Consider the following 16,485-nt stretch of genomic DNA (forward strand, 5'->3'; position numbering starts at 1 on the left):
TATTTTTTAGTTGAATTCTGTGTTATTCGTTTAAAATGAAGTAATTTTATTGTATTTTTTTTTCAAGACCATTAAATTTTATATTTAAAAATAATTTTTTATAATTTTTATAAATAAAATATTTTTATAGTTTTTATTATTTATGAAAATTATAATAATCTAAAAACTAATTAATTTTATATAGGTCTATGATTTATGTATATATATTGATAGATTTATAAAAATAATATCATCTTCTATAAAATTAAAATAATTTTGTTATAATTCTATTATTTATCAAAAGTTTGTAATATAATATAGATATAATTGCTTTTGCATATATATATATATATATATATATATATATATATATATATATATATATATATATATATATATATATATATATATATTAGTTTTGAAACTTAAATTTTTTTTAGTACGTGTGCTTAATTTTTAATCATAAAATTTTTATTTTGATATGTGTATTATTTTTGACACGTAGAATTTAAGTTTATGTATAATTTATAATTTATTCTATCAATTTATTGATTACTAAATTACATTTCTAATTTTATATTGACTTTAATTCTAAAAAAATAGCATATTTATTATATTTAAATATTATATTAACTAATAAAGAGTATTCTAATCAGATAATTATATTAATTTTATTTTAAAAATAAAATATTATTTATATTCTAATATTATATTAACTAATAAATTATTTTTTAATTAGATCATAATTCTAATTCTAAAATATAGTATTTTAAATTATATTTTAGTTAATAATAAATTAACTTTTAATTATATAATAAATTATTAATTTTAAAAATAGTAAAATCAATTATAGTATAAATTATATAATACTATAATTATTTATTAAATATTTTTAGATAATTATATATATTAATTTGATTTTATAATTGAAATAATAATAACGGTAATGTAGCATACGAGTAAATAACCGGTAAGTTAATAATTTATAAAAAGTGTAAATTTATAAATAAATAAATAAAACAAAATTATCATAGTAACATAATGAACTACTGTTTTACAAAAATTGATATTTTTTATATATTTTATAAATTAAAATTATTTTTATAATGATTATTACTTAAGAAATTAAATATTATTATAATATGATTTTTTGTCTAAGTAAATAATTTATAAAAAAAGAAGTAAGTTTATGAAAAATATATATTTTATAATCGCAAAAATAAGTGCTAGCTCCAAAAATGATAATTTCCTTTATAGTTTTTGTAAATTAAAAAAAAATTTGTAAATATTAAAAGTATGTATTTTTTATTTTATTTTAGTTATTTTAACATTTTTCATTTTAGTTAGTAATCGTTAATTACATATTATTAAAACTAAAATATTTTTATATTTTAATATTTATAATTATCTTGTGATTTATAATTGATGTTTTGAAATAGAATATATCACTTTATTTTAAAACAAAAACACTTTAAAATTACCTATTTTTGTGGTAAAAAATTGTCGCCCAACTACTGTGAAATACACAAATTGATTTTTTATTTTTTAGTAATATATCATATTATGACTTTTGAAATTCTATTTAATATACTACTAATATCTTATTAATTAAAATAAATTAATTTTCGATTTTTATATCTTTTAAAATATATAATTATTTTCCGTTCTAATTATAATATAATATATTAATAATTCTTATAAGGTTTACTTTAACTATTTGTAATTAAATTTATTAAATTTATTAATATAATAAAATAATTTATAATAAATATTTCAGTAAATAAATAAAATTAGAAATTTTTTGAATAAGTAACTTTAAATTTTTAAAAGAATAATGTTAGCATGGTAATTCTGATGTGATAAATGTTCAAAGTAAAACTATGTTAATATTTTTTTATAAAGAAAATATATTTAATATAACTTTATAATTTTTGTTAAGTTATGAAAGATTTAATAAATTTAATTTTAGTAAATAAATATTTAAATTATAAGTGTTCTTTATAAATTATATATATGATATTCAGTATTACTTTTTAATTTAAAACTAAATTATCATAATAATTTGATAATTTTTACTTAATCTACTTTGCTTGCTTTCTCACGATCTCGTAAAAATATATTGTCACGCCTCATGAGTGAAGCTACACATTGTTGCCACACCATAAGTGTGTAAGAAATTAATGACGCATATAGTTATTAGATCAATGGGTTATTATTTGTTTATATGGTGACATTGTGGCAAAATCGCTTTCATTCGCGAAATAGTTTTTATTGGACGAGCCAGTTAGTTAGTCGAGTGGAACTGGCCAACAGATCTGCGTCAGATATCATCCCTTACAATTTTAACGCGCCAAGTGATATCTGCCGGTCCAATAGGCCAATTGATGCGCCAGCATGCATGTATTATCGGATCAATAGGCCAGTTGACATGTCCCGTATGTCACACTGTAGATTACTTTTGTTTGCATAATTGCTGTCATTTTGCTGAATTTGGCATATAAAAGAAGGCTGACTAGCAATCTTGACTTCAAAGGAAATCAAGCAAGCTAAGCTGCATGTGGATAAAATTTGAAAATAAAACAAAACTCACGTGTGACACGTAGGCCAACACACCAACCTAGGCCAGCACAAGCCAACAGCAGGTCAAATGCAACAAAATTCCAAAGGCGGTTGGAACGCGTTCCAAGCAGAAGCTCCAGGCCAAAAAAGCTTCTAGAACGGGCCAAGTATCAGCTAAAATGGTGGCCAGCTAGTAAGCAAGCAGGTAGATCGCACTACGGGCCAGCAGCAGGCCCAGCGCTCAGGCTGCCAACACAATTGCGAGCCAATTCACTAGATTTGCATAGAAGAGTCTAGAAAGCTCCACATAAGCTTACACCATGCAAGGTCGGTTGGCATCTTCTAGTTACTAAATTTCCACCATTTGATCAATAAGATCTCAGCCATTGGCCTAGGAGTCTTGAAGGTTATAAATAAGCCCTCCTAGGTATTTTTTCATACAAAGTACAGAAAGGAGACCTAGATACTTAGAAAAGCATTAATTTATAGTTTATTAGACCCTATCATCTTCTAACATTCGTTTATAATATAATTTTGTATGCATTTACCATATTTCTTCCGAAATTTTCCTTTAAGTCTCTTTATTCCGCATTTAAAGTTTACTTATCATTTCGCTGTCGAGACTTGTTAAGTGCCGCACGAGTAATTTTTTGCTGTGTATTCTAATCTCGTGACAATAAAATTTGCATTCTGTTCTTATATATCTTTTAACACTTGAAGAGTCCAAACTGATTCCTCTCGTTGTAAGCAGCAGCAGCTGTAAAATCAATGAGCCCTGCTATCTGTGTTCAAGCAGCAATGGGTCTTTCCCATATCTGAATTGATTTGACCATTACCAACTAGCCATTTGGGTGCTATTAGCAATCAATGATCGTGTTATGAACTAGCTAATCTCCACAAAATCCGGTCCATGTCCCAGAAGGAGCCCTTCAAAAACTTAAAGATATGATCAATTAAAAGTCTTCAGTTTTCAAGATTTTCCAGACATTGTTTAGCAAGCATAGCAATATGCTAATATTACAATTCTAGATCTGCACCATTCCATGTCCTTTTTCTTTTCTTAGTTTTCCTTTGAAAGAAACTATTCTTAGTGATTTGAGGGTAAAATTATAAAAAAAAATATAGTTTGACGTTGGAAGTATATTTTATACTAAAAGACTATCATGTGTTTTACTTTTTTATAATATTTTTAGATACATATTATATTTTTATATTTTTTTATATAAATTTTTATATATTTAATTTGAACCATACGATGATTTCATTAGTAATATAGCATTTATAATAGAATGTATAAATATTTTAAAATTTTATTTAAAAAAAAATTATCTTTTGAATTTATTTAAAATTTTAAAAATATACATATATTATAAGAATTTATTATAATTAATAAAATATTTAGTTAGATTCTAAATTATATAAAAGTACTTATTTTATCAAAAAATTATATTTATTATTAATATTCACAATATAGAAATGAGAAAAAATATATGATGTGTATATAAAAATGCTAAAAAATTAAAACTGCAAGTTAATCCTTCAATGTAAAATTTATATTTGTTGCTCAAGTGTAAAAGCGTTAAACCATATAAAAGTCTTTTGATGAGACATAATTCAAGTGGCAAAATCGTTTACTATTGGTAATAAAAGGTCTCACATTTTGAGTCTTCTCCTTTGCAGCAGGTGAATTATTTACCTTTAGCAAATATAAGGAGATGACTATCTCCTATTATAATCCATGGTTTGTTGGCCCTTTTCTCTTGGGATTGGAAATGATAATAATATGGATCCGCTCATTTAAGGGTATTTGAACCCAAACTCAATTATATATATATATATATACGTCTCAAACTTTTATCTAAAAAATTATCTTATTTATCTATAACCGTTTCAAATCCAAATAGATACTCTTATATTGGCCGAACCAGATAAAATCTATTAAATATAAATAGGTATTAAATAAGTTTTATGGATATTTAAATGGGTAGCCAATACCCTTGTTAACTACTTATTTATAACTAAATGAGTATCCGTTTACGAACTTATTTAGAATAATTAAATTTTAAAATATTTTATAAAAATTAATAAAAATTATAAAATATAAACCATGTAGTTTTAAATAAAATTTTATAATTATAAAATTTTTATTATTTTATTCCTTACACATAATATATATGTATATTATTTAAATGGATATTTGATACTGAAGTGGGTACCATATATTTGTATCTGTTTAAATAATTAGATTTAGATAGTGAGTATCAAAGATTCAAATTCAAACTCGATCCAAATCTGAGATAGACATTAAAATTTAATCTAAACTCGTTCTAGATCTATTTATAATTACTTGTACCAATCTTATTAGGGTTTGGTCGGATCGATTATCCAAAAATACCCATCCGACTGCCATCCATATTTGAGATATTCTCTCTTTGTATAAAAGAATATAAGTGTTATAAGAATTTAAGGGTTTTTCTTAATTTAATACATTTGGAAAATAAAAATTATTATTGTAGGGTAGAAATAATTAAAATTGTGAATTTTAGGATAATTTTAAAAGTAAAAGAGAAAAAAAATCAGTCCTGCCCACCTGTTGGATTGGCGAACAGTACTAAAATTTATTTATTTTTATTTTTCAGTAATACTCCGTTTATGCTGAATGCAGAGTAGTTAAAACAACAACTCTATATTAAAAAAGATTGAAAATAGAATTTGAAAGTGAAATCTCATCATTTCCTACAGAACCAAATATATATCAGTCACTTCTTCTCTCAAAATTCATATCTTCTCTCAAAATTTATATCACTTAATTCTTCTCACTTTCTTCTTTTCATTCATTTTCTTCTTCTTCTTCTTCCTTCTCTCTTCTTTCACTTCTAATTTTCTCTACTTCTTTCAGTTATTTTTCTTTGTTCTTTCTTTACTTCTTTTATTTTTTTGTTTCTTTCTTTACTTATTTCAATTTTGTTCTTTTTTGCTTTTACAGGTGAGTAATTTTTTGTGTTTTTATTTTTTGATCGATATGGATTTTTTTTACATCTTTTTATATTGGAAGTGAAGGATTTTTTTTTTTACTTTAAAAACATAATGATTGTATGTACATTTTTTTACCTTATATGATGATTTTTATAACTATTTTTTTTTTTACTTTTTAGTATGTTAATATACTCTTTTTTTTTTTTTAATTTTATAGGTATTATTGAAGTTATATAAGAAATCGTCATACAAGGTAAGAAGTTGTATTTATAATTTTTTAGTAAACTTATGGTTGTTATTATGTTTATTTTTTTAATTAGGAAATATATCATTAACTATTATAAAGTAGTTTTATGATAAATTATGCAAATTTAAAGTAGCAAAATATATGTCTTTTTTAGGATTGGCTAAAATGACCTTTGATTATAATATGCAATTTATGTAGAGTAAAGAAATGATAAAATATATATCTAGGTTTCTGTAATTAGAAAAAAACATTCATTGTATATTTGATAATTAATGTTGGTATTGGATGAACAGTTTAATTTATGTTAAAAAATTAGTGTTTATTTGTTGCAATTAATTAATAATTAGTTTATATTTTCTTTGACAATTTATTTATTTGTTTGTTTAATTATGTTTTATGTTATTAATATATTTATATTATTGATACAGAAAATTATGGTAGAGCTTACCTGAGTTCCTGTGGTTATATGTACTAGTGAACAACGAAAAAAAGTGCAATAATTATTAAGCATGTTAGACAATATTAAAATGAATCATGAAGACAATAATAATGAGTTGACTCATTTGGTAAATTATATTAGAAAAATTAATAATTATATACAAGAGATTGTAAAGAAATGAGGTTTAAGGACAGATAGTAAAAAATATAAAGCCCTTAGTACATGTTTATGTTATCCAAATGAACAAGGTATCTTTGATTGTCTATAGAATAGCTATGAAGGTAGAGGAACTTATAGAAGACTGGTTAAAGAATTTATTAAAGAGTATGTGAATTGGATAGCAAGGAAGAAATCTAGTTATTCTATTGGCAAGCGAAATATATCACGATACCTTATATTGCCAAAAGGTGAATTATGAGTTGTCCAAGAAAGATAAGGATAGATTAGAAAAATCAATTTCTGTCTATAGAATGGATTTGTAATTATTATCATATTTATATTAATAAAGTTTGTTATGTTTGAAATAATTTATATTTGAAGCATATTTGAAAGCATAGTTATATTTGTAAAAACTTACATGATAAAAACAATGCCTACTATACCATCGTTGTTTATTTATTAGGGTGGTGATATCATTTATACTCTAATGGGTGCATGTTTTGTTAATAGATATTAAAAAATGGTGATGCTTGATGAAGAGCTAAATTTTATCGTATTGCTATACAATATAAAAAATATCTTGTAACTCACTCGCAATATAAAAATTACTAAAATTTTATTTAAAGCACAATCTTTTAAGTATGGTGGGAATTTGATATTTACAACATGTCAAATTTAGAGGGAAGATGACATTGTGATTATCCATCACACTGTTAATCAATTTTCAGGGTTGCAATTTGTGGAGTTATTTGTCCAATATAATGATGGTAGATCTACATTACAAGTAGTGCAACTAGTTGAACCTCCATGCCGTAATTTTAGTGAAATGGGTGATTGTAGTCAAACATAACTAACGCTGGAAATGATAATAAGGATGAGGACTTAGATGACGATTCAGGTGATGATGAAAATTCAGAGACTGAATATAACACGAATAATGAGAAGGATGAGGATGATGGTAGTTATGAAAATGAAACAACAGATGAGGACGATGAAGAAAACTACTATGATGAGGATGAAGAAGATGATAACAACATAGCAGTAGCATTGTATGACCATATTGGTACAAGTTTACAGAACTTCAAAAGTATGAGTGAATAAATGTGTCAGAACTGGTTTAAAAGCGTCAATATAGAAAAGACTACTCTCTATCGTGATGGATCAGATGTAGATATTGTACTGTGGGATCCATCATCTGAATTTCGTACTAACATGTTCTTTAAATCAAGAGATGGAACTAAAGCAGCTGCAAAAATGTACTCAATGAGAGTAAGCTGAAGATTTTGAAGCTTAGAAACGAAGAACAACACCATTATAATAATTTGCAATCGTCTGAAAAGCTTCTCATGGAGATTACGTGCAACAGTAAAGAAATCGAGTGAATTTTGGAAGATTACTAGATATAATGACCCACACATATGTAATGCCTCTGCTGAATCACAAGATCATAGAAATTTTGACTCTCTTTGATATTAGGGTATATTCAAAATATGCTAGTCGGACAACCAGATATTAAGATGAAAGCTATACTAGCACATTTGGTAGAAAGATTTAGTATAACAGCAACACATAAGAAGGTGTGGAAAGCAAAAAAAAGGCTATTACATATACTTTCAGAGACTGGAATGAGTCATACAAGAAACTCTATGACTTCATTGACGTTGCAATGACCTTGAATAAGGGGTTTATATGGGACATTGAAAGTGAGAAGTATTGTATGAATAATTGACTAATTCGTGGCGTCAGACAGTTTAAAAGGATCTTTTAGTCATACAAGCCCTGCATTGAAGGATTTAAGCACTATAAGCTTATGTTGTATATTAACAATATGTTCTTATTTGGAAAATACAAGAGCCTATTGCTTACTACTGAAGCAATATATGGTAATAACAAGATATTACCAGTTGCCTTTGCTATTGTTGAAAAGGAAAGCAAGGATAACTCGGAGTATTTCATGATGATGGTTCGATATCATGTATGTAATGATTGAAATGATATTTGTATCATTTCGGGTCGCCATATTGGTATAAAATATGCAATACCACATCAGTTGTGGTGTGAAAATCTGCATCGATATTGCATACATTACATTGCCAGCAACTACAATATAAAATTCAAGAATTTAGGAATGAAAAAAATTATTGAGAAAGTAGGTGAATATTATATTTTTGTAATTGTCTGTGATAAGATTAATATGTTCTATCTTTTTTGTCATAATAGTATTTTTGTAATCACATTTTGATATCTGAAATAGGTCGCGAACATCAAAAGAGAAAATTTAATAAGTGGATAAAGAAAATCAAAGCTAGGTATCTAGAAACAGCTATATGGATTGATAGTATACCAAAGAAGAAGTGGACGCTGTTATTTGATGACGACCATCGAAATGATGTTATGACAACTAACTATGCTAAGTCTTTAAATTCTGTTTTAAAACCTAATAAGGGGCATGCCTATAACAACTATGATACATGGGCTGTTTCTGAAGTTAGTCGGCATGTTTAATAAGCACCGAATGAAGTATACTAATGTAATTTTTGAAGGCTGTATATATACTAATTATTGTATCGAGGTATTGGAGCATCGTGTGCAGAAGGCAAATGAACATCTTGTTAGAACCTTTCATTAGGAGACTGGTGTGTGCTCGATTACTAATGTCTATAACAATGCGCAAAGGAAGACGAGCTTAATCAAACGGTTAATCTAGCATAACAAACCTGTACATGCGGCAAATTTAAACAAAGTCGAATACCCTGCTCACATGCAATTGCCGCATGCATGAAACTTGGAATTTATTACAGAATATTCATTGGAAAATGGTACAATATACAAGAGGCACTTCAATGTTGGTCCACCGATTTCGTACCTTTTGGACATCAAGATTACTGGAAAAAATCCATTGAACTCTCTTAGTGCCTAACCCTGAATGAAAATAAAAGGGAGACCAAAAACAAAAAGGATTCAGAATAAAATAGATTGGAAAAATGCAGAAGATACAAGAACTAATTTTTGTAGCAAATGTAGTTAAATTGGGCATAATGCTAGGACATGTTGTACATCATAATTTATTTACTCATTTTTTTAGTATTGTTGTATTATTTTATATATCTTACTTTGTATTGATAAGCTAATTTTATATTTGTATCACTAAATATTTAAACCACATTATTGTCGCAATCAATTACTCGGTTATATTTCTATAATTAAATGAAAGAAGCGCGAAGGAAGTAGCACCAGTAAATAAGAATTTCATAACGTAGTTATGATTGATAAATATACAAATCCTAGTGGCAGTATTTGGTATGGAAAGAAGAGATCATTTGTAAATCAACCAACCCATATAACATTGAATTAGAGTTGTGCAAATCATATTTTTATGGTTCGTCACACAACTAACTTGAAAGAGCTTAGAAATATAGTTGTTAGTAAAGAATTAAAATGGAGCAGACTTTGGAAAATAAGGTGCAAGCTAGACGCATATTGCAGATATCATGATCTACCAATACCACAAGTTATTTCAACAACGTTACTTAGACATACTTCAGAAAAAGTTGGAGTTGTGATGGAACAACTAAGGAGAGAGATTAACATAATGAATTACCGATTAGAACAATACATAAGAAGCATGATCCATTCAGGATGGAACTTCCAAATACTATTCAAATACCTTTAAATGAAAAGGGTGTTTTAAATCATAGTATAGTGATGATAATGATTTTGTCAAATATTTTCCTTCATGTTTACATAAATATTATTAAAGGATGTTTTATTTAATATTCTAACATGTTAATAATTTTATTAGTAGATACCATGACCAATGTGTACACTCCTAGTGACATATTCAAGGCAACTGGACGTCATTGGGCACTAGATGAAGATTTTTAATAGCCAATGGATCCAGAAAAATTTAATAGTGAGAAGATACACAGTCAACTAATGAAAGAGTGTAAATTTAGATTATGTCAATTGCAAATTCTACATGAAGAAGCATTGGAACTTCAAATAAGAATAGCGCGTGCGATTGCTATTAATATGAGTCGATCTACTATTTTTAAACTATGCACTGCTTTATATCGCATTAGGAAAGAGAATAATCGAATCAAAATTTGTTTTAATAGATAGTATTTCCATTAGCAAGTAAATGAGGCCATTGAAAACGGGGATCACCAACAAACTAGAATATTTAGAACCTTACAAAATGCACATGATTGTCTTTTCGACATTGATTTTTTTTATAGTGATTAATATCAAATATTTATTATCAGACTTAAGATGTTTATGATGCAACCAAACTCTAAAATATTTATTATAACCACATTGTCATGAGAATACTTTTTTATTATAACCTGAAAGGCATAATTGAAATACGAGTTCATACTTCTTCATCAGACATTTCATAGTCTGATGCATATCTGTTGCAATGCATGATATTGTTAGCCTCATTCTCACTCAAGTTTCTACATATTGCTATTGCTTGTTCTGTTGCGAGTTGTAACATGTAATATCTTGATCGTCGAAGAAACATTTGATTATTCTCTTCTTAGATCTGTTTCACTGCGACCTCATAATCTATCATATTTCTTCAACAAAGTGCTAATGAACGATGTTTCAAAACTGGAGCTCCCAATGAACGCAAAACTGAAAGCAAATTATCTTCTTCATCGACTCTAAAGTTCCATTCACGATGCAAACCAGCATAATACTCTTTCGGATATGTATATTTCTTAGAGTGATATTGATCATCAAATTGCTGTAGAACCCAAAACTCTTTTGGTTCTTCTATAACCTGAAGAACCAACTATACTCAAATTCAATATGGTATTTAGAATTTGGTTGCAATATGTTTTTATACTACTGAAAAGGAATCCATAAGAACAATAATACAGTCATGAATGTAATATGGACTTCTTTAAATTACTATAAAAAAAATCCATAAGGACAATAATATATACATGAATGCAATGTAAACTTCTATAAATATATTATAGAAAAGGAATCCATAAGGACAATAATATAAGCATGAATGTCATGTGAACTTCTATAAATATATTATAGAAAAGGAATCCATAAGGACAATAATGTCTTATACAAAATAAATCTATTTTGTATTCATCATTAAATAATTTATATATAGTGAAGTCATCATAATGATGTATAGTATTGTCAACTAATATTTACGCATCAGTGAATGTGATATTTTTTTGTTGGTATTATAGGTATGGCAGCTCATCAACGTGACTACATCCAGCCTGGTCTGCTCGATCCATCATTATTATATTTACAAGCACAGCACAGGTCACAAGCCATCTAGTTCGACGAGGTATATATTAAAATATACCTATAGTGACTTTTTATATTATTTTCTTGATTTTTTTATAACTTTATCTTTTAACTATACAGATTGAGGATGAGGTGCTAAGCTGTAGACATAACAGTAGAGCTACATATCGATTAAATGATGGACTTGAGCTCGACGACCATTTACAGGATTAGTCCAGCTAGAATTTTATTCAATTAGATTGACACCTAATAACCACAGTTGTAGAGAGATGGAGGCTGGAAACTCATACCTTTCATATCCTAGATGGAGAAATGCACTATAATGTTGCAAGACGTAGCCATTTTGACTGGACTTCCTATTAACGATTATGCATTGATTGGGCTTACTAGATATGATTGGCCTACATTATGTGAAAGAGTGCTTGGTTTGCGCCCTACTGCAGAGTCAATTAGAGGATCACAGCTTCGACTGTCATGGATTCGCACTAAGTTTGGCAACATACCACATGAAGCTGACAAAGAAACAGTTCATTGTCATGCTAGGGCTTACATCATACTAGGGCTTACATCTTACGATAAAAGCACCGTACGAGTATCATTAGTCTACTTACCATATTTAGAAAATATTGGGACTATTCATCAATACAGTTAGAGAGGTGCATGTTTGACATTTTTGTATAGAGAGTTATGTACTGCATTGAGATATCCTCTTGTTTCACAACTTTAAGGTGCACTTTTTCTATTGTAACTATGAGCGTGGGAGAAATTTTCATTCATCGCACTAACATTGCATCATCCACAATTGCATCATAACACTCCTCTCGAACGAAGATATCCAATTAATTTTAATAATTTTTAAATTGTCTATCCAGTTATTTATATGCATATTTGATAATTCTACCTACATAATAAAATCTAGAAGGATCGGTGATCACATAGTTCATAAAATAGCCACACATAAAATCCGTGAGATCTGATTTAGGTTTGATGTATCTCGCGAAAATGAGGTGTTAATACTTTTACATTTCTACAGTATTTTAAGTATATTTATATTGTGTATTTGATTATAAATTATTTTTGTAACATTACATCTTTTCCTAATATATTATATTAGAGTCATACACACATGAGGTCATTAGAGACTTTCCAGCTGACTGCTTACTTAGTTGTGATATATGGCGAGCTGTAGTACCGCTAATATGTATTTTCATATCATCGAATGGCACCGACTTAATAGATTTTTAAGGCAATTTGGTTTAAAACAACAAATCCCTAATCCGTCACAATAAACTGAGACAGTATACTCTGTATTACATAATAATATCCATGTCAACTGGGTAGAGCGATATTCTAAATGGATCGAAATATAAAATATCAGAGCTCATTAGATAGTGTTACATTCATATTTCTTTGCCACTATCTATTCATATTAAAATCTTTATAATCAGTGTAAGAGGATGATTATCTCATATTACATGTATTAGCTAACAATCCATCAGTCCTCCAATCAATAAGAAAAAAAGAACTCACTTTTACAATGAAATTAAATCTTATCTCTGGTCTGTTTATTCAAGGGATTTCTCTTTTGCTACACTATTTTGCGTTTTGGTTGCTTTGCTGTTTTATTAGAGCACATCCTATCAGTCTCTAGCATAGGCTAAAAAGTTCAGAATCTTTTGCATTAAAACTTAAGAATTTCTTATGGAAGGATTAGGGGTTAGAACATTGCAGAAAGTAAAATCAACAGGATGATGGTAAGGAGAGAACTATTATTCATTCATCATGTAGCTTATTAATATAATCTAATTAGAGAAAATACCATTGAAACAGATTGAAATGCAGCAAAACAAAAGGTTCTTTGAAAAAAATAACAAAGCAAGATTGGCTGGAAACATACAAGTACATTTCTGCAATTCTCATCTGTCAATCATGAAATATGCACAAGTTGGATCCATTTACAAGGAAGTTGAAGAGCATGAAACCTAGAATTCAGCAGAAGTAAATATGCCAACAGCAAATCGCATCTCCACTTTCAAGCATTTTCAAGATCCTAAGCAAGATTTTGGACAAATCCATGCTTTACCTCCAATTTTCTTTAGTTCCATACACAGACTGCAATCTCCACCACAAAAGCCAAATAATCCACATGGTAAAAAACCCATATTTCTGCAACAATTTAGGCTGAAAAATGTTATTCAAGAAAAGTCCCCAAAGCATGATCAAGTTCTATAAGGTCTTGTCATGACACCACAATTTCACTGTTGTAGCTAATCATACTTCTCTCTCCATGAGTAAACAAGGAAGAAAACCCAAGAAAGACCCAATACAATATCACCCACAACCAGTCTAGGCAAATCATGAGCCAGATCTTCAAGCTTCCTCTCAAAGTAGATTCTCCAAATGGCCATTGAAACATGAAGCAATACACAACCTTTGGCAAAGAAACTTTGGAATTCTCTATCCTTGATAAATGCCACCATAAATAACAAAAAACCAATAGCAAACAAGAGCAACCCAGAAAAGGAATCAGAGGTTTGGATCAAGAGTTGGTCATGTAGTGTTGATCCTTTAAGCTTAGTAGCTACCTCAATGCCATGGCCAAATACAGAAATCTCATTTGTATAAAACATCATCAAAGCCCCACAAGTTAAAGCTACCAAAGAGTGAAGCATACAAATCAAAAGGAAACCAGATGAAGCCATTAGATTATACAACAGAAAAGTTTCTATCTTTTTTCTTCTTCACTTCTCAAACTCAATAATCAAGTACAATATACCATGGCTTATGAATGTATGAAAAGAGAAATAAGAACCCAATTGATAAAAACTCCTAACCTACTTTTCTTAATCTGTGATCAACAAGAAAAGAGATGCTATCAATTATCAAAATCTCTGACTCCAAGATCTTATAGTACCAATTAATCAAAACATAGAGAAGATCTACTCAACCAACTATAACATAGCTTTGAATCAAGAATCATGATTTATAAAACACCCAAAATTTACATAAAACAAAATCTCCATTACATGCTATCATATTTGAAGCTCTAACCTTTAATCCAGCCAAATTCAGCGGTAGAGAGTGAGAAATAGAGAGATCCAAGAAAACCCAAAACCCACAACCCAACAGCTGAAGAGGAAAATGAAAGAAATAAGAGTCAAGATATGGGGTTTTAGTTAGGAGTTAAGTGGGATCAATTTTGGATAAAAACATTTATGGGTTTCCATAAATTTTATCATTTCGGCTTAATTAATGGAAATAATTGTGTGGGTCACCTTAATTAGTCAAGGCATATATGAATTTAGAAACTCCTTTTTAAGAAAAATAATTTATTTACTATTTATTTTAGTTAGAACAGACAGTAAGAGAAAAGTATTTCATAATACATTTATTTTTTCTTTTTGTATTTCTTTTCTGGTTGCTACCTTTGCTTATTTGCTAAACAATTGAGATTTGTGGGTCACAAAATTATGGATCTACATTCTGATATTTATTTTTTATTCTTTTGAATTTGTTTAGTCGCTTCTTGCTCAATTTTCCGAAGTGAAGATTAAAATTTCTTTATTTTCTTTTACAATTATGATGTTTTTTAAAAATTCTTTTTTTTGTTTTTGAGGGGAAGGAATTTATTAGCCATTCTCAAATACTGATTCTAAAAAATAATTTTTAAAAAGTCTCATTAAAAAGGAAGAAAAAAAATCTAAAAATGATTTGAAAAGTAATTTTTAAACTACGTCAAAACAATTAGAGTCATTCTAATGTATTATAGATGTACAGTACCATACAAGTCTATACTAAATACTAAATTAGTTAGTTATATATAATACTTAATTATTATCAATTAAATAAATTATTTTATTTATTTTTTATCTATTTTTAGAATTTAATTAGTAGTACTTGATAACTATGAAATTTAACTATAAATTTTTTAACTCTTATAAATAATTAAAAATTACATATAAATTCATTGACAATCTATATTAGTAAAAGTACATATAAAATAAATAAATTATTTAAAATAATATTAATTTATACTTTATAATTAAAAGATAAACCTATAATAATAGGGTGCCATAATAGTACTCTAGCAAAATCCAAACAATTAATATATAATTTTTTAATATTTAAAAAAAAATGCAAAGGGTTCACTACCAAAATGGAGAGTTAATATTGTTTTTTAGAGTATCTCAACAATATTTTATATTTTTTTTATTAAATTATAATCAATTGACTCTTTCTTTTAATTTATCTTGAAATATTTGAATGCTTGAGGAATATTTTTATATTTCACTTTTTATTTAATTTTTATAAATGAAAGAAAAGAGATCATATAATAAGATAGAATGTCACTTTTAACAATGTGAGGAGCAATAATGAACTAATTTTATTTTTTATTTTTACAATAAAAAAATAATTTAAAAGCTTGTTAGATGCTCTTAACTCTATAATAAAATTAATAAATATTGTGATATTAGCATGGGAACTTAATTATTGTTCTAGGAAGCTATACAAAGAAGTCACTAAAGAAGTATAATAATTTTGAATGAAACTTTTTCTGTTAAAAAGTAGCTTCAGATCTTCAATTTTATAAATGTGTGGTTGATTATTTAACAACTTGTCTATGCGATCTTATTGGTCACCTCAGTTACAATGTCAGTGTTGGTAAGGCTCAACACTTTTTTATAATTAATTAGTTGATTTGGACCCATTTGAACTTCTTTCTTTTTCCCCAATTGCTTTTAAGAATATATATATTTTATTTTTAAATTTTAAAAACTGATTTTTAAGAAATAATCAAATAAATCCTTTTTTTGAAATAAGTAAATTTGATAAAAGCTTATAAAAA

General features: G+C 27.4%; 1 protein-coding gene and 1 long non-coding RNA gene across 2 annotated transcripts; both read right to left on the bottom strand.

Annotated features, from left to right (window-relative positions):
- Nucleotides 1-13,437: 13,437 nt before the first annotated feature.
- Nucleotides 13,438-14,692, bottom strand: LOC8273573. Its single transcript, XM_015726928.3, has one exon. The coding sequence runs from the start codon at nt 14,339-14,341 to the stop codon at nt 13,907-13,909; it is 435 nt and encodes a 144-aa protein (XP_015582414.1). The 5' UTR covers nt 14,342-14,692; the 3' UTR covers nt 13,438-13,906.
- On the bottom strand, nt 13,438-15,621 carry LOC112536709. Its single transcript, XR_003080679.2, has 2 exons — nt 14,691-15,621; nt 13,438-13,805 (listed from the first exon to the last, which is right to left on the bottom strand). It is a non-coding gene; the product is annotated as an uncharacterized LOC112536709 (long non-coding RNA).
- Between the last annotated feature and the right edge of the window lie 864 nt (nt 15,622-16,485).

This window comes from Ricinus communis, chromosome 9, assembly GCF_019578655.1.
Source record: "Ricinus communis isolate WT05 ecotype wild-type chromosome 9, ASM1957865v1, whole genome shotgun sequence".
Taxonomy (NCBI): domain Eukaryota; kingdom Viridiplantae; phylum Streptophyta; class Magnoliopsida; order Malpighiales; family Euphorbiaceae; genus Ricinus; species Ricinus communis.